General features: G+C 43.9%; 1 protein-coding gene across 1 annotated transcript in view; it reads left to right on the top strand.

The window, feature by feature from the left end:
* The first annotated feature begins 468 nt into the window (after window positions 1-468).
* The window catches only part of nphs1 (NPHS1 adhesion molecule, nephrin), a 59,568-nt gene continuing 33,846 nt past the window's right edge, over window positions 469-26,190 (top strand). The window contains exons 1-7 of the mRNA XM_052489937.1: window positions 469-617; window positions 4,154-4,262; window positions 6,564-6,767; window positions 11,802-11,924; window positions 19,838-19,960; window positions 20,750-20,831; window positions 21,631-21,737. Of these exons, the coding sequence (XP_052345897.1) occupies window positions 4,199-4,262; window positions 6,564-6,767; window positions 11,802-11,924; window positions 19,838-19,960; window positions 20,750-20,831; window positions 21,631-21,737 (703 nt within the window). The 5' untranslated portion in view covers window positions 469-617; window positions 4,154-4,198. The remainder of the gene's footprint in view (window positions 618-4,153; window positions 4,263-6,563; window positions 6,768-11,801; window positions 11,925-19,837; window positions 19,961-20,749; window positions 20,832-21,630; window positions 21,738-26,190) is intronic.

The raw sequence follows: 26,190 nt of genomic DNA, 5'->3' as shown, positions 1-26,190 counted from the left end.
CTTACTATCCCTAGCCAATATACTCACTATCCCTAGCCTATATTCTTACTATCCCTAGCCAATATACTCACTATCCCTAGCCTATATTCTTACTATCCCTAGCCAATATACTCACTATCCCTAGCCTATATTCTTACTATCCCTAGCCAATATACTCACTATCCCTAGCCTATATTCTTACTATCCCTAACCAATATACTCACTATCCCTAGCCTATATTCTTAATATCCCTAACCAATATACTCACCATCCCTTGCCAATATACTCACTATCCCTAGCCTATATTCTTAATATCCCTAACCAATATACTCATTATCCATAGCCAATGTAAACCATCTAATAGTGTGGCATCACTTTTTTGTTGTCAGCTGTTTTTTTGTCATCTATTTTTCCTTAAGATGACCCCCCCCCAACCCTCATACACACTCCTCTCTCTCTCTTCCTCCTGTGTCTTTCCCAGTCTAAGAAGAGGAGGATACAGTATATGTGGAGTCAGAGAGTGGGAGAGTCCTATTGGCATTCTTTCTTATCCACACTGCACACTTTCGTTCCAAGCGACATCGTGAGATCAGGCGAGACATAGAGAGTGGCTCCGGGGCCTCGACGTTGCTCAACAGGTAAGCACAGCTTTTCTCTCTCTCTCATGCAAATCCCTACGCATATTCAAAGACTAGTGGCTTCTTTATGAGAGATGCACTGTCTCTCTCACTTTCGCTCTCTTTTTCTCTCTCTACCACAGTCTCTCTGTGAGCTCTCAGGAGACAGTAGGATGAGTCAGTGGAAGTTTGAAAGGAGGTCTTCTCTCCTTCTGTCTCTCTTTTTTTCTCCCAACTTTCTCTCGAGGCAAGTGACATGTGAGGGAGTCAGAGAGAGAGACACATTGAGTCGAAGTTGACGACCCTACAGAGCAGAAACAGAAACCAAGCCAAGCAGACAGACACTCTGCTCAGGTTGGTGAGAAGAGCTTCTCGGAGACATACTGTCCAGCTGCCACTGTAAATTGCTGGACGAGGCTGATGCAATCTGGCTCGTCCACCTGCCCGTCCTTGACTTGGCTTGAAGTTTGCTCTGTCTATTTGCGTCTGGAGAAGCAGGCAGGCTCATCCAGGCAACACTAATCAGACTGTCAGAGGGCCACCATGTTTTCATGCACAATTAATGATTTTAGTTCAATTAAGCCATGTGGATAACCTAATCTGCATCTTTGGCCTATAACTGATTCTGCTGGTGAGTGTCGGTGGTGTAATGGGTTCACAACAGACCTCCCTTATGAGGCCCTGTAATTGGGCCCACAGGTTAATGGTGAGATTGGCGGTGTGTGGGTGAGTCTGATATTAAGATGTAGGACCATATCTGAATTGCATGGTTGCATGTGGTTGAGGCTTCATTTTCTGCACATTGAGTGATTTCATGGGGTTTTGCATCAAATTGGTCCAGGATTGAGTGTATTGAATCGTTTGATGATGTTATGAAAGAAGCCATTAAAAATCTACCTGTCGGGGTCACGCCTGATGCCTCTGCTCTCTCCAATACCCTGGAGGGGAGAACGACTGACTTGTCTCCGAGAGCGAATCAAATTTCAAATCAAACTTTCTCATTTGCATCTGTGGAAAGCTAGTGAGGGACAAGGTCAGAAACTGTAGTAGCAGTGAAGGTAGAATATCTACTGACTTATACAGGCAAGTTACAACAATGCTTATCCTGGGTGGTGAGCACCAGTTTTCAATCTCTTCCTGGCTCATACAACTCTTTTGTTATCAGTGAAATACAGATTATATTATACAGGTACAAGGTTTTCCTAGACAAATACATTATTTAGTTTGATAGCACTTGAATAAATGTGGAAAAATTCATGGAGTGTGAGTACTTTCTGAAGGCACTGTAGATACTGAATGAATGTAATTGTTCATGTATTCCATTATACTGTGTGCATGCGTGCGTGTTATGAAGCTTGTTGAGCTAGTTATGGATAATGACAGAGATCTGTGCAAGGACAAGAACTCGATTAGCAGCCAGGGCTGAAGGCCTGCTTTTTTAGCTGTTTGTGTCTCATATTGTGAATTTTGAATATGTGTTTGTGTGTGTGCTTGCATGCATGTGTTCATGCATGCATACTCGTGTATATGGTTTTCTCCGGTAGCCTAGTGATTAGAGTGTTGCTGGTTTGAATACCTGAGCCGACAAGGTAAAATATCTGCTGATATCTGCTGATGCCCTTGAGCAAGGCACTTAACCTACCATAGCTGACCCTGGAAATCAACACATTCCACTGCACCTATCTGGTGTTTGTGACAATAAAGCACAAATGATTTATTTTCTGGATGATTGTTTTCTGCAATTGTTTTGTCCATTAATTTGAATTCTTACATGACTTCATCAGAGTCCATCCAACAGACACAGCCCTGACCCAACCCTAAAATAAACATTGTCAAGGACAATGAAACGAAACAAAAATACACACTAGAGAATGAACCAATTCTCCATTTTGTGCACGGACCTATTTTCCCAATTAATTAAGCCCTGTGTTTGGGTTAGCAGTGGTGGTGGCAGTGCGGGGAGGGGACGGGAGGTCAGAGTCAGTAGGCTGCGGCTCTTTTCATTAATATGTCCGCTAGAAACGTGTTGAGTCATGTAGCCTTCCTCTCCAGACCAGTTTCACCTCTCTCCCTCTCAGCCAAGTTGTGCACTTGTGCAGTTCTGCATTAACAGCATCACTCCCACAACAGAGGAGGGAAGGCATGGGGAACTTTCATTACACATATAGAAACCAACCAGCCAGCACTTTACTCTCTCTGGTATTTAGATCTCAGATGTGAGGAAAAGGGCAGACTGGGATGGTTAATAAGTATGAGGAAAATCAATTTCATGAACATCGTCGGGGTTGAAATGCTTATGGTGTTTTAAAGGGGCAATCAGCAGGTCAGGTTAAAACAAAGCGTCTCTCTACCCATGTTTTCATCAGGTATTGGGCAGGACAAATGTCACCACTCTCAAATTCATAAACAGAGCAGGGACTGACAATCCATGATATCAAAAGTATAATTTTAACCATGTTTTGAGGCTATGCAGTGTTAGTTTACATTTGCGCTTTTGTTTTGGGATTCTGAGGGGATACGACAATTGAACCAAGCTCATGAGGTTAAGTTATATTGAAGTTATATTCTTCAAGAATCATTGGGTCCTGCATACAGTGAGTCCAAAAATGTATATACATGTAGCAACTGCAGATTGACCCTTTAATAAAGGTGTATTAGAAAGAGGGAAAGGGAGGCAGAGAGAGAGAGAGAGGGAGAGAGAGAAAGAGAAACAGACAGGGAGAAAAAAATAGTGAGAGTGAGTGAGAGAAACAAAGAGAGTAATAGTGTGTGAGAGAGAAAGGGAGAGGGGGGGAGAAGGCAGATTTGTTTTTAATAGCTCAGAACAGACATCTAATGTGGTGAAGGGGGATCAAATTGCCCTTGTGTGTTCAAAGTGCATGTTGGGGGCTCTGAAATGCACTGATGTTTCTGAGAGCCAGGAATAATTGAGTGTGAGCTAATTCTTATCAAAGCCTGTTGGAGTGCAACTAATCGACTGAGGGGAGATGCCTCAAAGAACCGTTGCTTTTAATTCATTTTGTTTATTCAGATGAGAAAATGTTTAGTTTTCAATCAAGTAAATCACTATTATTTGTTCCACCGCGACAGATAAGTTGATTGAATGCAAACTAACTTAAAATGCACATCGGGTCCCTTTCCAAAAGAAACAGGCAGAGGGGGAGTGTTAGATTAGAACAGAATGTAATGGACATAGACATAGTGTTACTCATGGATTTATCTAAGAAACTGTTGATGGGTTAATTCACTAGTGCATGCAAGAGTCATCCAATGATCAGCAGCCAGGTTAGTCTGTCTTCACCAACATAGCCAGCTACAGTAGCTAGCACAATATGTGGCTAATATCGCTTTGAGAATACTTTGTATGTGCTCGGGAACTCAAAACTTGACATTGAGTCAACTAAGCCTTGACTAACATAACCAACATGACGGTAGGCCGTCATTGTAAATTAGAATTTGTTCTTATCTGACTTGCCTAGTTAAGTAAATGTTAAATACAAAATAAATAAATTGACAAACAGTTCACTGTCTGTCATCTCTGTGATTTGTCGTTTCAGGATTCCGCAGGGCCTGGATTAAACGATTGGAGCCTGAGGTTTGAGATGGGTTTGTCATCAACAACGTGCTTCTCTAGTCCACTTCTTCTTCTCCTCACTCTGCAATGGGGTAAGAAAAACTGCCACAATGGACCTATTGTCTCCTTTCGAACTCAGCAAGGCCTTCTGTTAAGTTACACACCATTACTCTAGTCTATAGCACTGTGCTCTCATTGACTTTATGAGAGGCATAACCTAGAGTTCTGTTCAACTCAATGGATGAGTTTGCATCAAGGTTTCTGTGGACTGTTGTAGTGTTGTTGATAATTGTATGCAGCACATCAGGTATTATTCCTCGCTAATACCCTTTGCTTTTCACTTACCTTGCATTGTACACTTCTGGCATTGGATTGTTACTCATCGACAATCACATTGATACAATGAGACATTGTGCTCAGGCCTCAACATTACGCTTCCTTGCCAATGTACCAGCTGCTTCTCAGAAGAGCAAAACCAACTGAATGGGAGCAGAAACAGGACATCTTAACGACAACACATTGTCAGAAGAGAAGGATGCTGTGACGAGTGGCTAATCGTTTTCTCAAAATACGCTGTCGAATCACCAAGCTGTCAAAGTTGTTGTTCTTCCAACCGTCTGTTTACTGCTGCTGGACCTCCTCCGACAACGACAATCTGTTCGGATTATTTTGTAAATCATATTCAAAAATGGTGGCCGTCAATCAACATGAAATCCCACAGTACTTGTAAGCCTTTGCTCTGTGAAACAAATCTAGTTCCAGTGTTGATCGCATCATTATGCAGTTACAGCACATTTACTGACACATACAGTAAATCAGCTCCAAAATAAATCTAACAATCACAATGAATATTTATCATCCACACTAATCTGTTAATGGAACATATCCCACTGCACTGCTGACATAATTATTTCAAGTTGATGAGGTCTGATAGCATGGATTTACATTTACATTCTCTCTCTCCTGCCTTTCAAAACATCACAGAGAGAAACAGAGAGACATTGTTCAGTAAGTTAACAAGTGGCCGGTATCATCTTCTCTTAACCTGCTTTCTGTTGACCCTGTCCAATGTTTTGATACTAATAACTTCAACTGCAATTATTACAGATGCTTTTCATAGCGGTTCAGCTTGTACTCCAGAGTATGGCTAGCCTCTGTTTCCATCTCGTTGTGACAGCGAAGGCCAAAGAGCTTTGTGGGCCGCATCAGCTCCATAGCATAATTCCAAGCCATTATCTCGTTCAAATAGACACCAAATCCTTGGATGGGGAAAGGAAATCAATGGCCTACGGTGTTTGCCTGTCTTACCACTTCCATCCCCCATGCACCTCTCTAGGCAGTGGCAGTAGAAGAAGAGAAGAATCCATTTGGTTCCTGTTTGTTTTTCAACTTCCTTTTGCTGCTCATTTGTACACGGAATTGTTGTGTATTCATTTATGTAAACTGATATGCAAATGTGATTTTGTGGCTGTTTGTTTGTATGCGTCGTCTATAATGGCCAATCTTTCCCTTCACGTTTGACGTGAGGTGACTGATGTCCCCTTGATCTGAGAGTTCTCCCTCTCACTCACATTGCCGAGGCGCAGCCGAGCATGCAGTTCGCAAACAACTTTGTGATTGGCTCAAAGAGGGTCAAGATTCAAGCAACCTTCCAGAAAGAGGCGGTGTAAATAGCTCCTCTCCTCTCCACTGCATAGTTTAAAAATAAGATGCATGCTTATATATTAGGGCCCCTAATTAGCATAGGACTTTGCATGCAGAGCTACAATCGCATTATCTTGTGATCCTGGTCTCATTGTTCTAGCCTCCACCTCACTCACTCCCAGGCTGGCTGAGTGGCGGTAAGGTTACCTTCCAGCCACCAGTGCAGTGTACCGGAGCATTTCACTTCATACAGGGAGTGAGGGATTGCCCACCCCCACCTCCCGACACCCCCACACCACCTATGACAGACGACGTCATTAAACCAAATATCATTACTCTCACCTGTAGAAATTAGCCGAAGGGACATCGCAAGTGAAGAAAAAGCAATGGGTGAACGAGGGCTTGTTTGGACCCCCCTGCCCTCTCTTCCTTTCCATTCCTTATCTCCTGGACCGAGGAGGGGTTTCATTCGCAGTAATTACATTATTGACTCATTTGCAGAGCCGAATTGCTCCAATTTCCCATCAATAAAACATATGATGTGATGAATAATGTGGCCCGGCTCTACATTCTTTATTTGAGCCCTCATCCCCTGCCTTCCTAGCGTTCCCTTCTTCCCCTCCATCTTCTCACCCTCCTCCGCTCCCTCCATCCATTTCACAATCCTCCTAACCCATCCCTCCCTTTGTTCCCTCTTTCCTCTCCATCCTCTCACCATCTTCCCTCCTTTCCCTCCCTCTCTTCTTCAGGTGTGGTGGAGGTGGGGGCCCAGCAGGCGTTCAGGACCCAGCCCAAGAACATGACGGTGCGTGCGGGGACTACGGTGATGCTGAGGTGTGAGGTGCTGAGGCCCTCAGGGGTTGTCCAGTGGGTGAAGGATGGCCTGCTTCTGGGTCCACAACAGAGCCTGCCGGGGTTCCCTCGCTACAGCCTGTTGGGGGACCCTAAGAGAGGTGAGAGCTTCTGGTTGATGGTTAGGGCTAAACCAGGATGTGGACTTGAAGCTAGGGTTAGGGTTATGGCCAGGATTGAGCCGGGCTGTGGACATGAAGCTAGGGTTAGATTTAGGGTTGTGTTTGAGGCTAGGGCTACGGTTGAACCAGGATGCAGACACATAGGGTAGGGTTGGTGTTTGCATTAGGGTTGAATACAAAGTAGGGACATTTTAATAGTAAGGGCAAATGGTTGGGAAAAGCAATATATCAAAATTGGGTAAGAAATAATGACAGGGAAGCAGAAAATGATAACACACATGGGTAGGAGCCCAACACATGTGTTTTTACAGCTTGTGCAGATGCAGAACACAAGCTACCAAATTAAAACATTGAGTGGTAGACAACCCATGGACAAGATGAACATGAGGAATATGTCTAAATTATGGAGCACAGAGATGCAGTCGCAGAATGAGGGCCTACACAAGCCACGCAAACAGGTCAAAAGGGCCAAGAGTTCAAGCATTGTGTTGCTCTAAGACGTGTGTGAATTTAATGGTTCTTTATTGTGACATATTTCAAATGACAGGTTGTTCACTGTGAGGGTGAACGGTGCGTCTGTCAGGATTAATTGCATTGGCTGTAAGACAGACATAGTAGCAGTAAGCCTACACTGTATAGCCTTGATATGCATGGAGGACACAGTCACAGGCCTAAATGAAGTTACCACGGAGACCTGATGGTAGTGGCTTAACAGAGGACGTCTAAACAGAGGCCATCTGTGACTACAGAGACTATGTGACTGTGAAATAGCCTCGCGTGTACCAACATTGTCACCCTCAGAAGCAAATAAAGGGAAAATGAAAGTGGCAAGAGAGCGTGGGAGATAAGAGATAGAGAGAGATGACAGCAATACAATTAGACCCAACCCAATCATGAAAAAACTAAAAGATAATTACTTGATACATTGGAAAGAATTTACAAAAAAACAGAGCAAACTAAAATGCTATTTGGCCCTGACCACTGTGCCTGACCCAAAATATAGGACATCTGTGACTATGTGCAGACTCAGTGAGCATAGGTTTGCTATTGAGAAAGGCCGCTGAAGGCAGACCTGGCTCTCAAGAGAAGACAGGCTATGTGCACACCTGCCACAAAATTAGGTGGAAGCTGAGCTGCACTTCCTAACCTCCTGCCAAATGTATGACCATATTAGAGACACCTATTTCCCTCAGATTACACAGATCCACAAAGAATTAAAACCAAATCCAATTTTGATTAACTCCCATATCTATTGGGTGAAATACCACAGTGTGTCATCACAGCAGCAATATTTGTGACCCTGTAACGGTTTTCTTCCGTTGAAGGAGAGGACCAACATGCAGCGTGGTTAGAGCTCAACAAAGACCATAAACACTACAAAATAACAAATGTGGACAAAACAAAACAGTCCTATCTGGTGCATAGACACAAAGACTGAAGACAACCACCCACAAAATACACAAAGAACATGGCTGCTTAAATATGGTTCCCAATCAGAGACAACGATATACACCTGCCTCTAATTGAGAACCAATCTAGGCAACCATAGACTTACATAAACACCTCGACTAGAAAACACCCCATAAACATACAAAACCCCTAGACCAGACAAACACATAAATCCCCCATGTCACACCCTGACCTAACCAAAATAATAAAGAAAACAAACATAACTAAGGCCAGGGCGTGACATACCCTTTGCCCCAAGAAAAGTGCAACCAGTGAAGAACAAACACCATTGTAAATACAACTTATATTTATGTTTATTTATTTTCCCTTTTGTACTTGAACAATTTGCATATCAACACTGTACATAGAAATAATATGACATTTGACATATCTTTATTATTTTGGAACTTTTGGAATGAGTGTAATGTTTACTGTTCATTTTTATTGTCTATTTCACTTTTGTTTATTACTATTTCACTCGCTTTGGCAATGTAAACATACAGTACCAGTCAAAAGTTTGGACACACCTACCCATTCAAGGGTTTTTCTTTATTTGTACTATTTTCTACATTGTATAATAATAGTGAAGACATCAAAAATATTAAATAACACATATTGAATCATGTAGTAACCAAAAAAAGTGTTCAACAAATCAAAATGTACTTTATATTTGAGATTCTTCAAAGTAGGCACCTTTGCCTTGATGACAGCTTTGCACAATCTTGACATTCTCTCAACCAATCACCTGGAATGCTTTTCCAACAGTCTTGAAGGAGTTGACACATATGCTCAGCAATTGTTGGCTGCTTTTCATTCACTCTGTGGTCCAACTCATCCCAAACCAACTCAAATGGTTTGAGGTATGGTGACTGTGGAGGCCAGGTCATTTGATGCAGCACTACATCACTCTCCTTCTTGGTCAAATAGCCCTTACACAGCTTGGAGGTGTGTTGGGTCATTGTTTTGTTGAAAAAAAATGCTAGTCCCACTAAGCGCAAACCAGATGGGATGGCGTATCGCTGCAGAATGCTGTGGGAGCCATGCTGGTTAAGTGTGCCTTGAATTTTAAAAAATACTGACAGTGTCACCAGCAAAACACATTTGATCTTTATTTAACTAGGCAAGTCAGTTAAGAACAAATTCTTATTTTCAATGATGGCCTAGGAACAGGGGGTTAACTTCCTTGTTCAGGGGCAGAATGAAAATAATATCCATTGCTCTTGTTTCTTGGCCCAAGCAAGTCTCTTCTTATTATTGGTGTCCTTTAGTAGTGATTTAGTTACAGCTATTCAACTTTGAAGGCCTGATTCACATTAGTCTCCTTTAGTCTCCTTTGAAGAGTTGATGCTGAGATGTGTCTGTTACTTGAACTCAGTGAATCATTTATTTGGGCTGAAATTTTTGAGGCTGGAAACTCTAATGAACTTATTGTCTGCAGCAGAGGTTACTCTGGGTCTTCCTTTCCTGTGGCATGCCTCATAAGAGCCGGTTTCATCATGGTTTTTGACACTGCACTTGAAGAAACTTTCAAAGTGCTTGGCATTTTCCGGATTGACTGACCTTCATGTCTTCAAGTAATTAATGACTGTTGTTTCTCTACATGATTCCACGTGTGTCATCAAAGTGTTGATGTCTTCACTAGAAATTATACTACAAAATCAAAAATAAAGAATAAACCTTGAATAAGTAGGTGTGTCCAAACCCCTTTAAATTGAAATGGAATTGAGAGAGAGAAAGAGAAGGAGAGAGAGAGAGAGAGAGAGAGAGAGAGAGAGAGAGAGAGAGAGAGAGAGAGAGAGAGAGAGAGAGAGAGAGAGAGAGAGAGAGAGAGAGAGAGAGAAAACAACGAGAAGGAGAGAGAGAGAGGGAGAGAGAGAGAGAGAGAGAGAGAGAGAGAGAGAGAGAGAGAGAGAGAGAGGAAGAGAGAGAGAGAGAGAGAGAGAGAGAGAGAGAGAGAGAGAGAGAGAGAGAGAGAGAGAGAGATGAGAATAAAAGTATGTAGCAGGATCCGCACACGGCATGTATAAAAAGTAATCGCCAATTAGAAGGCAATCCTAAATATGAGCATTGCATTTGCTCATGATCAACCAGCACAGAGCCGCATGGTCCTATTCCATGGTGCCTTGGCTGTCGTGAGACACACAGCACGAGCAGACAGGCACACGGGAGCTGACAGACATTCAGGGACACACTAAACTCTAGAAATTGCACACATATTCACAGACACTGATAGGCAGAATGGCATGCACTGCACACACACACACACACACACAAATCTATAGAAGCAAAAACACAAGCGTTATCACTTGACGCCACTCGATGATACTTGTCACTGATTTTCACCGTCAGTGATGTCTGTTGGCGCTGAAAGAGCTCTCACACTCTCACATACGCTCACACACACACTTGGCAAGTTGATTGCAGCATTTGTGGTGAGTAGTTTCAGGAAAGAGGGAAATTATTCATAATTCGAAGTCTTCCCGATGTATGATAGCATAGATGTGAAAATTGCTGCTGGTTGGTATTAATTATCTTGCCAACTTTGTTGATGAGTCCTTTTTTAGGACTGGGAGGTTGTCACACCAATATGTTATTTTATACATGTTAGTACACTGTGAGTCAGAGTGCAACACAGAGCAGGAAGAAGCCTCCCAGACCCCAAACATCCTATAATACACACGTTTAATTGCATCAGTCAACATATTAACCCGTGGATGGTGAAACACTATCAGGAGAGAAATAAAGATGGAGAGGTACTTTGTCTGTCCTCCTCAATCGATACATACCATATTCCCACCAATATAGAACAACATGACAGATCTGGAGTCAGACTTCATACACCACACAGCTATCCCTCTTCGTTGGTTAGTGTGCTATTTTCCAAACCAAAGTATCCTAATGGTAAATCAACAGGGTGTGAGACCAAGTTGCAAGCCAAATGTCCCCGGATTCGTGTACACGACGCTAGAGAAAATATTTACTGAATTGGACTAAAGCCTCTTGTGTTATAAACAGATGGAATTCCAGTGTGAATCTGGTGCTAAGATCCTCCTCAGTATGTGTGGAAACCAAGCTCTCTCACAGTGGTCGGTAGTCAATACCACTCTCTCTCTCCTCTTTTTGAAGGGCTTCAACTTGGTGCCTGATAAATGAGAATCCGAGAATCTGTTTCCCCATAGGTATCAATGATGCAGGCAAACATTACGCTGAATCTACAGTATTATAACAGCTCTGTACCAACCACACCATCTGGCAGCATTACAGATATTCAAGTCTTTAATTTCCCACACAAAACATCTGTGTTCATTCAACCATGTTTCCTCGGTTGAAGGTAATTCAAAGCTCAGTGCTTTTTGGACCCAGTTCCCCATGGAGACACAGGGGCTTGGTAGTAAATGTTCATAGATGTGTACAAAGAGAGCTATTTCAGGTGAAGAGTGAATGGTAGAGACTAAATGGACCACCTCTCATTGTAATTACAGTTCATTGTGTGAAGCTTCACAATTACAACATAATGTGTCATTAAAACATGAATTACTGTCTTTGTGTCTCTCTCTACTCCAGGACAGTACTATCTCCAAATCGAGAAAACCGAATTGGAGGACGACGCCCCCTACGAATGCCAAGTGGGCCAGTCCGAGAGCAGCCGGGCAATCATCTCCCATACAGCGTGGATCAATGTGCAGAGTGAGCAAAACCACTGTTACTCCACAGGGGGGCACGTCGGGTGGTGGGTCATCTTATTCAAGACAAAGCATGACATTAATGTATGAAAATCTTCAGGAGCTCAGCCACACACTGAACATCCTAACCTGTAATCTACAGGTCCTTGTCCTTGACACAATGTGTTATTTGTTGCTATGCACCTTGAGTCTGCTGTTTAGGCTTATTTTGGGCTCAAAATTATAGAGATTAAACCTATTTCTTCCTTTTATTTGGACATAAACAGAGTACAATAACATAAAGTGGCCATTTTTGTTACTTCTTGGATATTTAAGCAATAAGGCCTGAAGTGGTGTGGTACTGTATATGGCCAGTATACCTGTTCTTAGGTACTACGAAAGCGGAGTTATATTTGCCATATACCACAAACCCAGGAAGGTTCCTTATTGCTTTAATATACTGCTTACCAACATATTAAAATAATGAGTGACATATTCTCATTAAAAACATTATTTTCACAAGTCAATTCATACTATTTCATCCTTCCACCAAAGGAAATATTTTCCCATCATTGCTATGCAATCAAAGAATGCTTTCCATTCCGCCTGGCTAACATTCTTGTCTTTTGTTTGTTCGCCATCGACCGAAAACAGATTCACGTCAATCTCTGCCATTGAAATGACAGCAAACGAGCTGTATTTCCTTTTGTTTGAGTTTTTTCCATTGAACATTCTTTGGATACATCCATAATAATGATTCTGATTTCGCCTGGCTCAGTCAGAAAAGTTGCTGTCTCATCAGGACACCGTTCACTCTCTATGACAGAGGACGATCTCATTTGTGAATTGCAAAATGTTTGCAGAATTGCAGAGAGGCAGACAGCAAGGTGAATACAGTAACCCCAACCCAACAGTTGCACAGTCCATCTGCTAATCCCATGACCATGAACTGCAGGACATATCTAAGATTATTCCTTTATCGCACACAACAGAGAAATATGACAATTGAGATATGTTCTTGATTCTATGGACCACACACAAGCAGTGTGTGAGCCTCCGTCCGTAACAGCCACTCATGGTGCTCTGTGTCAGTAGCTCCTGGGTAAGTAAATCATAATAGAATGGGAGTGAATGAGAAGTATCCACACAGACGTGGGAAGGAATGGATGTAATTGTGTGAGTACACCAGGCCGCCTGTTGTCACTTTATGATGAACAGCATACTCTCATTCTCTCTCTCATTCTCTCTCTCATTCTCTCTCTGTCTCTCTCTCTCTCTCTCTCTCTCTCTCTCTCTCTCTCTCTCTCTCTCCTCTGTCTCTCTGCTCTCTCTCTCCCCCTCTCTCTCTCTCTCCTCTCTGTCTCTCTCTCTCTCCCTCTCTCTCTCTCTCTCTCTCTCTCTCTCTCCCTCTGTCTCTCTGTCTCTCTCTCTCTCTCTCTCTCTCTCTCTCTCTCTCTCTCTCTCTCTCTCTCTCTCTCTCTCTCTCTCTCTCTCTCTCTCTCTCTCTCTCTCTCTCTCTCTCTCTCTCTCTCTCCTCTCTGTCTCTCTCTCTCTCTCTCTCTCTCTCTCTCCCTCTCTCTCTCTCTCCCTCTGTCTCTCTCTCTCCTCTCTCTCTCTCTCTCTCTCTCTCTCTCTCTCTCCTCTCTCTCTCTCTCTCTCTCTCTCCTCTCTCTGTCTCTCTCTCTCTCTCTCCTCTCTGTCTCCCTCTGTCTCTCTCTGCGCTGGCTTTCTCTGTCTCCCCCTCTCTGTCTCTCTGTCTCTCTCTCTCTCTCTCTCTCTCTCTCTCTCTCTCTCTCTGTCTCTCTCTCTCTCTCTCTCTCTCTCTCTCTCTGCGCTGGCTTTCTCTGTCGTCCCCCCCCCTCTCTCTCTCTCTCTCTCTCTCTCTCTGCGCTGGCTTTCTCTGTCTCCTTGCTTTTGGGAGCTATGCCATATGTGGAGAGCATGGTGACTCTGAAAGAGCTTTTCTTCTCCTGCTACGGTGTATTTATTTCCCCTTCTCCATCTCTCGCTCTTTCGCTCTTTCTTTTTGGGAGCCATGGATTGTGTATACCGGGGTGCTGGGGTGGGGGGTGTTGCCTTGGTGACTCTCACTGCCTCTCTCGCTCTCCTGGGAAGGGAGCAGATTTTTCTGACATCAATGGGAGAGACTGAGAGAGAAAGGAAGGAAGGGGGAGTGAACCCCAGCTCTCTCTACACTTCCCCCTGTTCCAACCAGCTCCGTCTTTATACACCTGCAGCTACAGCAGGACTCAGTCCCACATTTATCACTGCTGTGACGTGAAGTGTGTTGTTGGGTGGGTGTGTACACACTCATTCCCAATACGTAAAGGCTATCCACCCAGGTGCCTATGAGGCACCAGATCAGAGAGGTCCAGGCCCAGATCAGAGAGCTCAGGGTGTCAGGAGACTGTAGTGTAATAGTTTGTCTGGAGGAGACCTTCAACTCTCTTGTCAGTCCAACATGCGTAGATCCTAATGCTCCCACACTTCCCAGCTGCTATCCCTGCATATTTTCCCTGAATGTTTTCCAACTGATTCCATGACAGATGGATATATTGATACAATCAGACAGGCAGACAGACCAGCCTGAGGCCACAGACTAATCTAAATCCTGCAACAGCAGTGGACGTCAGTCCTGGGGACCCAGAGGTGTGCAGACGTTTGTTCCAGAACAACACTAAAACACTTGCTTCAACTAATCACAGGTTTTAATATAAGTTGATGAGTTGAATCAGATGTGTTATTATTGTAATACTGGTTTAGAACCAAAGCCAGTACTGTGAGTGAAATGAGTAACACAGCTTGACAGCCTTCCAATGAGTTAAGAGTTCCTCCAGACTACCACAGCTCCCATGATAACACAGACAGCCTTTACCAGTCAGCCAACCAAAACACTATCGCACTATCTCCTTTAAGAAAAGAGAGATAGAAGTTGTCACGCCCTGATCTGCTTCACCTGTCTTTGTGATTGTCTCCACCCCCTCCAGGTGTCGCCCATCTTCCCCATTATCCCCTGTGTATTTATACCTGTGTTCTCTGTTTGTCTGTTGCCAGTTCGTCTTGTTTGTCAGCTCTTGTCTTTTCCCAGCCTCTCTTTTTCTCGCCCTCCTGGTTTTTGACCCTTGCCTTGCCTTGCCTGTCCTGATCCTGAATCTGCCAACCTGACCATCTGCCTGCCCCTGGGCCTGCCTGCCGTCCTGTACCTTTGCCCCTTTCTGGATTTCCAACCTCTGCCTGACCTGAACCTGAGCCTGCTTGCCGTCCTGTACCTTTGCCCCTTTCTGGATTTCCAACCTCTGCCTGACCTGAACCTGAGCCTGCTTGCCATCCTGTACCTTTGCCCCTTTCTGGATTTCCAACCTCTGCCTGACCTGAACCTGAGCCTGCTTGCCATCCTGTACCTTTGCCTCTGTTGCTGTAATAAACATTGTTACTTGTTCAAGGATTGCATCTGGGTCTTACCTTATCCTGATAGAGGTAGCAATGCAAAGAGAGTGAGAAAGCATAGAAAGATCATGTAAAACCAAAAGAAAAGTGAGCCTTGCTCTCTAGTTGGATTCCCCCAGGTCGGAGTGGTGGATTGTGGGTATCATCATCACCAGCTAATTCAGGACGGATCACCACACGCATCGAACAGTCGAGAGGGAGGCACATAAATGTCAATAAGTCCTCTCAGCGGGCCAACAAAGAGACATTTGAGACATTTCTATCAGGGGCGAGATAATTCCTGTGTGTTTTTCCTAACCTGCCGAGTTCAGATAGGGGATTACGGCAATAGGCAGATCAAGCCGCAGCAAGTAATCCATGACAAAAACAACCTCTCCACCACCCCCGCGTCCTCCCGCCGAAACTTATACCCCCGGCCCCCGCCCGTCAGAATACCAGAACACCTGACACATCCACTGTCTTTTGTTTGAAACCATTAGCGTTACCATATAATCCTATTAATTAACAAGTCCCTCTTTCCATTTTCTCCTCTCTCTCTCTCTCTCTCTCTCTCTCTCTCTCTCTCTCTCTCTCTCTCTCTGTCTCCCTTCATCTCGCTCTCGCTCTCTCTCTAAGCACAGGCCTGCCTGTATATCCGGATCCTGCAAATAATATTCTAAATGTTTTTGTTTGATGTGTCCCGTTTTTAAGAATACGTTACTCATGCAGTTAAGCTGCAGTTAGGTATTTCTGTGGGAGAAGACGGGGATTGGGGGAAAGGGGGGTGTTTAAGCTTGTTATCAGTGTTGGTTGGGGGTTAGAGACAACAGTTAGAGGTGCGAGTATACTGCACAATGAGCCTTCATGTTATGGCACTTCTTTATGAATAATGCAGCAAGTCATAAACGGGGGCATTTACACAAGCAGAATGGAAGGCAGAGTGACTTTGTTCAATGGGTATACCTTTGTTCTATTTGCCTGTGAAATTGGCCCTCTTTTTCAGCACAGTGAGCAAACAGGTACTAGCTGCCCAAGGCTGCGGACCAAAAAATGAGCCTTAGCTAGGTATGTGGTGTGCTGCGGATATGAGAAGGATTTTACGATTTATTGCTCAATAACGTCAAAGATGTGGCATTCAAGGCCAGGTCAAAAAGCTAGTGAGTGTTCTGTTGTTGTTTCGTCTGTCTCTAGTATCCAGTTCTCACTCACAGGGAAGATGCTGTGCCTTTGTGACAGGGGATGGAGGTGGGGGTTGTTGAGTAAGATGTTGTTTCTTATGTAATGTGAAAGATGAGGGGGAGAAGGACTGACTGAGGCCTATTTCTGTCTTGGACACCTGCTTCGCTTACTGTTCAGCACTGGGGAGAACGGAGGAGTGGAGGAGAGGGATGAGGAACGAGGGAGGAGGATGAAAGGGGAGGACCGCTTCAATGGCTTTCAGCCTCAAAGCTCACACACCTGAGTCCTTAGTGTGTGCGTGTGTCTGTGCGGCGTGCATGAATGCATGTCTGGTTTGATCTAGTGTGTCTGCACATGAAGAGTTTCATTCCAAAAAGATACATATCCATTTTCAAAAATGTTGCTAAATGAGCTTTTAATGTTTAAAGAAATTAGGAAATAGATTGGTGTGTTTATCTAATCATGGCATGGGGTTGTTCAATGACTGACAGGTATTTGTTTAAAATATAATTTGATGGTTTCTTGTCAGAGTGACAAACAATCATGTTTTTGGAGGCAAAATGCTGTAAATCTGCCTCACTCTCATATAAATAAGTAGTACTGCTTGGTTCTACACAGCCAAATATAACAAATAAGTACATTTAAATGTACTGTATTACTAATTTAGCAGATGCTCTTATCCAGAGCAACTTACAGTAAGTGCGTTTAAGATAGCGAGGTGAGACAACCACATATCTGAGTCAAATATACAGGTTACAAACATTCCATTCCAGCAAAACAATGGTTATATAGAGTTTTGCAAAAAAACACAATTGTAATTCACAGATGGCAATAATTTCTGAGCAAAAAACACAGGCTCTTTAAAGTGCCTTCTTGTTTATCTGTTTCCCGTTGATCAGATGTTTTATTCAAACAGATCAGAGGAGCTTTGTGTTCTCTATGAAGTTACTGTATGGTGACCACCTGCTGTGTCAGAGGCACACAGCTACCTGAATCAAGATAGATCAGGGGGATTCAGTCAGGGTCTGTGTGTGCAAATGTGTTTTCAGACTTGTTGATCTGTCTGTCTGTCTCTTTCTCTTTCTCTGTCTCTGTCTCTCTCTGTGTGTGTGTGTGTGTGTGTGTGTGTGTGTGTGTGTGTGTGTGTGTGTGTGTGTGTGTGTGTGTGTGTGTGTGTGTGTGTGTGTGTGTGTGTGTGTGTGTGTGTGTGTGTGTGTGTGTGTGTGTGTGTGTGTGTGTGTGTGTGTGCTTATCGCTGTGTGTCTGGCTAATCTGCTTCTTATCCGCCTTTCCATCCATCCATCCGTCTATATTTGTCTAATGAATGGAATTTTGCGTCTCGTTGTCTCTCGCCTTCATGGCAGCAGCATGTCTGCATGTTTGTCTATGTTGAGAGTGGGTGTGTGTGTGTGTGCGCACATGAGTTTGTGTGTTTATGCATGACTGTGCATGTTTGTGCACATGTGAACATGCATTTGTGTATGTGTGTGTGTGTGTGTGTGGGGGGTGTATGTATGTGTGTGTGTGTGTGGATGGGGGGGGTGTGTGTGTGTGTGTTTTGGGAGGTAGTAGGGGGGAACTCAGCTGGGGGTCACATGGTCCACCTGAGTGGCTGTGGTGGATACGGGGCTCTCATTCCCATCACAAGCTACAGCACACCCTCCACTATACTGCACCTCCCTCTGCAGATTTAACAGCAGTGAAAGAGAGAGAGATGGAGGAAGGGGGTTGGCTAGGGCTGGGGAAGGGGAATAGGGGATGATGGAGTAAGTGTGAGATAGGAAGAGGAAGCGAGCATGAGAGTGAGAGAGAGGAAGCAAGAGAGAAGAAATGACATACCTGCCCAGCTCGTTTGCGAACATCATCATTCTTATTTTAGGAGATATGTTAGATGGCGAGACTCTCCTGGAGCACAACAAGTGATGCAGCCGTGTGAATCATGTGGGTTTGAGTAGATTGAGCGTGCAGGAGCCTGTCAATAGACACATGGCCCAGTCATCGGCCAAGCATCCCGGGGAGTGGAGACTGGTGAGGGAGGGGGAAAAAACACACAAACAAATGCATCTCATTATTTCAGTGCTCACCTCTGCAGTGCTCAGGATAACCCATCACAGTCCACACAGATCCAATTGCTTCCATGAAATCAGTTTGAAGCTGCAGCCAGATCTCATCTGTCTCAATAGCAGGGCTGGCGCCAATAGGACTACTTTACTACACACAGCAACAGCTCCTCCCAGTGGCACTAGGTGAATTACCCAGATTTGAAGGAGAGGAGAGAAACTATCTGGCTGACTGTTTATCCAGCCATAACCATTGGATTTATGTCAGCATTCAGCAGCGGATGACAGAATGACCCCTTGATGAAACATATAGCTTTTCCCCTGGATGACTCGCATGATAAACAAACAATAGCTGCTTGTTTGTCTCTCTTTCTTCCTCTACTCTTCCATTCTCTCTTTCTCTCTCTCTCTCTCCCTCTCTCTCTCTCCCTCTCTCTCTCTCCCACTCTCGTCATCCTCACTCTGCTTCTCTATCTGCCTCTCTCTTCTCACGAAACCATGCTGTAAGTTGATATCTGTTGAAAAGTAGCAGTGACCTTTTTTTCTTGTGTGTTATGCTGGCTCTCACCCATTCACAGAAAGCTTGCATTTGCTTGGTAAAATAACAGTTTAAAGATCTCTTTCCTCTCCTCTTTCCATGTCCCTACTCCTTTACCCTCTTCTGTGACAGTTTGTTGTGGAGTAGATGATCATGTGTCCAGAGTAAATGACAGTTGTGCTGAAGCCTGTTTGTTGATTAGCACATCTGGTGACAGTTTCCCTCTGAATTCCCGTCCAAATAACTTCCACTCTCTTCAACAAAGTTTTCTTTCTCTGAATTCCTGCATGGTCCGAAAGAAATGAAAGAGAGGGTGGGAAGAGAGAACTAGGAGTGGGAAGTGCTTTGATCTGCTGTGTAAGCATGTATTCAGCTGGGGGGTGATCTGAGAGGAGAACTGTTTGGCGCTAACACAGATTATCATCTGTCTCCTTTCATCACCAACCCATCTCTGTATGCAGATCCCAGTCTTATCTACTGTACACCACACTAATGATATGGACCCACTGATTCTCCAGGAATATAACAGAACCTGCCTTATTGGCTTGGTACAACTGTCTTTCTTCAACATCTAAGGGTCTCAAATGTTTTTAATGCATTAATGACCAAAATCATATTTTTCTGTGATCTGTAAACAGAATCACCAATTCTGGTCAAGACCTAGTCTGTACTGTATATCTCTTACGACGACCCAGAACCACTGTTATAGACACCAGTCCTCTGTTCTCCCCTCAGTTCCTCCCTCTAAACCTTACTTTGAGCTGGAGACCACAGAGCCATGGGTAGCAGGGAAAAGCTACATGGTCACATGCATCGCTCCAGACGGCAAACCAGAGGCAGTGATCACTCTGTTTAAAGGTAGGTCACCAAGTACGCTATCAACCCACTGCACACAAACTTAATAATGCTAGTACATACATGTTTTTCCATTAGGAATAGCAGAGACGTTAAATGTGAATCAGTACTGAGTTGAGGGAAAAACATGTTTGCAAAGACATGTTTCAACCTACACTATAATTGTAGTACACTATATCTCAATGTCCTGTTTTTACAATGACATTTGAAAACTATGGCCGTGTGTGAAATCTGTCTTGCCTACTACTTACTAAAACAACATACTGTGTACTAATAGTACTACATACTAGTTAGAATTTACTGGTTAGTATAACACATGCAGTAAGCAACAAATATCGTAATACTTATCATCCATACTGAGAAGGCGTCATATTTTTTCAATAAATGTTTTACCTTTATTTAACTAGGCAATCTAATGCGCAATCGTGCTTGTTCCCTGCCATTCGTTCATTTTTGTAGAGCACATCCCCTATTCTGATTATCAGCTCTCGTCAAACACCCTACACCCCAACCCTGGCACTCTGCCACCTCTGGTCTTTTGTTCCTCCCACCCCTACAAGGTGCCTGCTTCTACTCATCCCAGGCAAAGCTCTTCTCTGTCCTGGCACCCCAATGGTGGAACAAGCTTCCCCCTAACGTCAGGACAGATAAGTCCCTGCCCATCTTCCAAAACGTCGAAACCCCCAACTCAAAAAAGTATCTTTGTAAAAATGGTGGGGAAAAAACAAACACCCTGGCCTTGTTGTCTCTAACACACACTCTTTCCTCCTCCCCCTCCTCTTTCTCTCTCAGATGGAGTTGAGCTGACAGGTGTAGAGTCTTTCCCTATGTCTGGCTCTGAGGACAAGCTCCAGAACACACACGCTACAAAAGAGTATGTGTTCCTGTTCTCTGTCTTGTGTGTGTGTGTGTGTGTGTCTCTCTCTGTGTGTGTGTGTGTGTGTGTGTGTGTGTGTGTGTTATCCCTAATTGAAGCACTTCTGCATTCCCACAGAACTACAGTACAGTGTAATGAATTGGTGCCGACTGTAAACTGTCACTCGGTGCCTTGTGTCAAATCAAATGAGCTTTTGTTATAGACACAGAATTACCTTTCAGTTGCTAGACAGATGCAATCCTATCTGATTCACCTGGTGGTACATACATACATTCACCAGTGCTGCAGATGAGTCTAATCCAGCTCCAAAGATAATAACCCCTTGTCATCTGCAAAAACACGATGTAGAAGGTATTAAGAAGATAATTCAGCTCTAACGCAGAATAGCCTGGTCGCCAACTAAATCCTTTATATGTAGATAGTGGTTATAAATAGCAACCATATTTTGTATAGGAGCTTTTAAATCTGGAGATGAATCTAGATAACATGGTGGACTTTGGGTTTGTCATATGTCTGGAGGTATAATGCCCACATTGTTGTGATGTTTAGCGGGGTTATAATGCTCTTGATATCCAGACCCGAGATTTGTCCTATGTTAAGCCATGACCTTTAATGTTATCCATCATCTATTCTTCTCTTCCATCCTTCCTTCCCCATGACCCCCTTTCCCCCACGCTCCTCACCCACCCCTCCATCGCACACACACACACCCCTCAATTGCACACACACACCCCTCCATTGCACACACACACCCCTCCATTGCACACACACACACACACACTCCCCACCCCTGCAGGTTCATGTTCTTAAGCAGTTCGGACAACGGGAGGGAGCTGGTGTGTCGTGCGAAGAACCCGGCTCTCCCTAGGGCCCTGGAGACCAGCCTGGTGATGAATGTATACTGTGAGTGTGTGTTGTTCCTTACCTCATGGACTCACCGACACCTTTACCTTTCCTTATTCCCTTCTCCAGCCACGTGTGGACCCCGACCCCGGGCTGGCATTGGGGCAAACATCCTCACACTGAGCAACCACTCCGAGGGGAGACTTTCAACCACGAGCAAACTCACACCTACTGGGGACTCAATCCCAATGCTCAGCCTGGAGTGTTTTATTATTATTATTTTTTCACCTTTATTTAATCAGGTAGGCTAGTTGAGAACACCTTTATTTAATCAGGTAGGCTAGTTGAGAACACCTTTATTTAATCAGGTAGGCTAGTTGAGAACACCTTTATTTAATCAGGTAGGCTAGTTGAGAACACCTTTATTTAATCAGGTAGGCTAGTTGAGAACACCTTTATTTAATCAGGTAGGCTAGTTGAGAACACCTTTATTTAATCAGGTAGGCTAGTTGAGAACACCTTTATTTAATCAGGTAGGCTAGTTGAGAACACCTTTATTTAATCAGGTAGGCTAGTTGAGAACACCTTTATTTAATCAGGTAGGCTAGTTGAGAACACCTTTATTTAATCAGGTAGGCTAGTTGAGAACACCTTTATTTAATCAGGTAGGCTAGTTGAGAACACCTTTATTTAATCAGGTAGGCTAGTTGAGAACAGGTTCTCGTTTACCTGGCCGAGATAAAGTAAAGCAGTCTGACACAAACAACAACACAGAGTTACACATGGAATAAACAAACGTGTAATCAATAACACAATAGAAAAAAGCAATATACAGTGTGTGCAAATGAGGTAAGATTAGGGAGGTAAGGCAAAAAATTGGCCGTAGTGGTGAAGTAATTACAATTTAGCAATTAAACACTGGAGTGATAGATGTGCAGAGGATGAATGTTCAAGTTGAGATACTGGGGTGCAAATGAGCAAAAATAAATAAATAACAATATGGGGATGAGGTAGTTGGATGGGCTATTTACAGATGGGTTACTGTATGTACAGGTACAGTGATCTGTGAGCTGCTCTGACAGCTGATGCTTAAAGTTAGTGAGGGAGATATGAGTCTCCAGCTTCAGTGATTTTTGCAGTTCGTTCAAGTCATTGGCAGGAGAGAACTGGAAGGAAAGGCAGCCAAAGCAGGAATAGGCTTTGGGGGTGACCAGTGAAATATACCTGCTAGAGAGCGTGTTACGGGTGGGTGCTGCTATGGTGACCAGTGAGCTGAGATAGGGCGGTGCTTTACCTAGCAAAGACTTATAGATGATCTGGAGCAAGTGGGTTTGTCGACGAATGTGAAGCAAGGGCCAGCCAACGAGAGGATACAGTTTGCAGTGGTGGGTAATATATTGGGCTTGGTTGATGAAACGGATGGCACTGTGGTAGACTGCATCCAATTTGATAAGAAGAGCGTTGGAGGCTATTTTATAAATGACATTGTCGAAGTCAAGGATCGGTAAGATAGTCAGTTTTACAAAGGTATGTTTGGCAGCATGAGTGAAGGATGCTTTGTTGCAAAATAGGAAGCCAATTCTAGATTTAATTTTGGAGACATTTAATTTTGGAAATGCTTAATGTGAGTCTGAGGAGAGTTTACAGTCTAACCAGACACCTAGGTATTTGTAATTGTCCACATATTCTAAGTCAGAACAGTCCAGAGTAGTGATGTTGGACAGGCGGGTAGGTGCAGGCAGCGATCAGTTGAAGAGCATGCATTTAGTTTTACTTGCATTTAAGAGCAGTTGGAGGCCACGGAAGGAGAGTTGTATGGCATTGAAGCTCGTCTGGAGGTTAGTTAACACAGTGTCCAAAGAAGGGCCAGAAGAATACAGAATGGTGTCGTCTGCTTAGGGGTGGTTCAGAGGATCACCAGCAGTGAGAGCGACATCATTGATGTATACAGAGAAAAGAGTCGGCTCTAAGAGTGTTAGAGGTCGACATGAAATCATCAACGTCTCTACTGCTGTCACATTCAACCCACTCAACTATGTCAATTCCTCTGGCATCAGTGCAATCCAAACTCAAACTCAAGCCTGCTACACTCTGATAATACTGATCAGAGGAGCCTGGGAATGAAACTCAAGCCTGCTACACTCTGATAATACTGATCAGAGGAGCCTGGGAATGAAACTCAAGCCTGCTACACTCTGATAATACTGATCAGAGGAGCCTGGGAATGAAACTCAAGCCTGCTACACTCTGATAATACTGATCAGAGGAGCCTGGGAATGAAACTCAAGCCCAACTGTTACACTCTGATAATACTGATCAGAGGAGCCTGGGAATGAAACTCAAGCCTGCTACACTCTGATAATACTGATCAGAGGAGCCTGGGAATGAAACTCAAGCCTGCTACACTCTGATAATACTGATCAGAGGAGCCTGGGAATGAAACTCAAGCCCAACTGTTACACTCTGATAATACTGATCAGAGGAGCCTGGGAATGAAACTCAAGCCCAAATTCTAAACTCTACTGATGCTAAATATAATTGTCAGGACTGTGAGACCATAACATCTCCTACAGTGTAGAACATACAGTACACAACATATTAGGTGTGGGTGATTTAACATCTCAAAGGATCGTTTCCTTGTTTACCCTTTGTCTTGTTTGGACAAACAGTATATCTTTGAAACAATTTGGCAACCCAGCCTATTGTTTTCTAGTTTGAGTTGTTCCTCAATATTTTGTAGATCAATTTCAGTAATTGATTGTTCTGGAGTCCACCCACCTGGTTCTGTCCCAGGTCTAAATCAGCTGCTGATTAAATGCTACTGTTACTGAAGACACCCAATGGTGAACATTCCCATTCTACTCTTTCCTTTCCTTCCACCCCCGCCATATTATCCACAGCCGTCCATATGAAATACTGTCTCTATCTATCTCCCTCTGCATTAGACGCTGTCCTATTCTATCTCCTACACTTCAACCACCGCCCAGAACTGGAAATGCTTCTACACCTCCTCTCTCTCACTCCCTCCCTCTTTCTTTCTTTCTTTCTTTCTTTCTTTCTTTCTTTCTTTCTTTCTTTCTTTCTTTCTTTCTGTCTGTCTGTCTGTCTGTCTGTCTGTCTGTCTGTCTGTCTGTCTGTCTGTCTGTCTGTCTCTCTCTTGTCTCTCTCTCTCTCTCCCCTCTCTCTCTCTCTCTCTCCTCTCTCTCTCTCTCTCTCTCTCTCTCTCTCTCTCTCTCTCTCTCTCTCTCTCTCTCTCTCTCTCTCTCCCTCTCTCTCTCCTCTCTCTCTCTCTCTCTCTCTCTCTCTCTCTCTCTCTCTCTCTCTCTCTCTCCTCTCTCTCTCTCTCTCCCTCTCTCTCTCTCTCTCTCTCCCTCTCTCTCTCTCAGGAAGGATCTCTCTCTCTCCTCTCTCCTCTCTCTCTCTCTCTCTCTCTCTCCTCTCTCTCTCTCTCTCTCTCTCTCTCTCTCTCTCTCTCTCTCTCCCTCTCTCTCTCTCTCTCTCTCTCTCTCTCTCTCTCTCTCTCTCTCTCTCTCTCTCTCTCTCTCTCTCTCTCTCTCTCTCTCTCTCTCCACTCTGTATTAAACAACATCCCTCCACAGTAAGTGCTAATGTTGCAGAACCCGTCGACCACCGCAACAGTAGTCCTTACTCAGCAAGCCAGCCCATCAAAGCCTGGAGCACCGTGTCCATTTTCAGCCAGCCAGATTGTTAGTGAGGTAGCAATTTGTCATGCCGGCCCAGGGTCCACATACAGCCAGCCGCCTGCGCTGCACGCGCTCCCAAACTCATTGCAGCAATAACAAAGGCTGGTCCTCCCTTAATTTATTTTACGCTGTATATTTTATTCAGGAAGGATGTAATTTATTCATATTTCCAAACGTTGCTTTATTACTGTTTAAACATCTGTTATTTTGCTTTATGGAGTCGATCTAGCTGGCTGCTCCCTTAATACTTAATGCTTTCATCAGAGCTAGAGCCCTTACTCTGCAGTCAGGGTAAATGTTGCCAATTTATTGGCCCTGTCTCAACAAATAGAGAGGATGCTCCCTTGCTCATAAAGCCAAGTGTCCGCTCATCCCAGTGCATATTTCTCACCCTCTCAATTCTCTCTTTCTGTCATCTTCTCTGTTTCTGGTGATTCATCTCTCCCTCTCTCTCTCCCTCTCTCTTTCTATTGCTCCCTCTCTTCCTCTCTCTTTACTTTCTGTCATCTTCTCTGTTTCTGGTGATTCATCTCTCCCTCTCTCTCTCCCTCTCTCTTTCTATTGCTCCCTCTCTTCCTCTCTCTTTACTTTCTGTCATCTTCTCTGTTTCTGGTGATTCATCTCTCCCTCTCTCTCTCCCTCTCTCTTTCTATTGCTCCCTCTCTTCCTCTCTCTTTACTTTCTGTCATCTTCTCTGTTTCTGGTGCTTCATCTCTCCCTCTCTCTTTCTATTGCTCCCTCTCTTCCTCTCTCTTTACTTTCTGTCGTTCTTTCCCAAGATGTTGTTTCATCTCTCTCTTTCCCTCTCA

The sequence above is a fragment of the Oncorhynchus keta genome, chromosome 31 (genome assembly GCF_023373465.1).
Source record: "Oncorhynchus keta strain PuntledgeMale-10-30-2019 chromosome 31, Oket_V2, whole genome shotgun sequence".
Taxonomy (NCBI): Eukaryota; Metazoa; Chordata; class Actinopteri; order Salmoniformes; family Salmonidae; genus Oncorhynchus; species Oncorhynchus keta.
The sequence above is the reverse complement of the archived record's forward strand: the minus strand, read 5'-3'. Positions and strand labels throughout refer to the sequence as shown.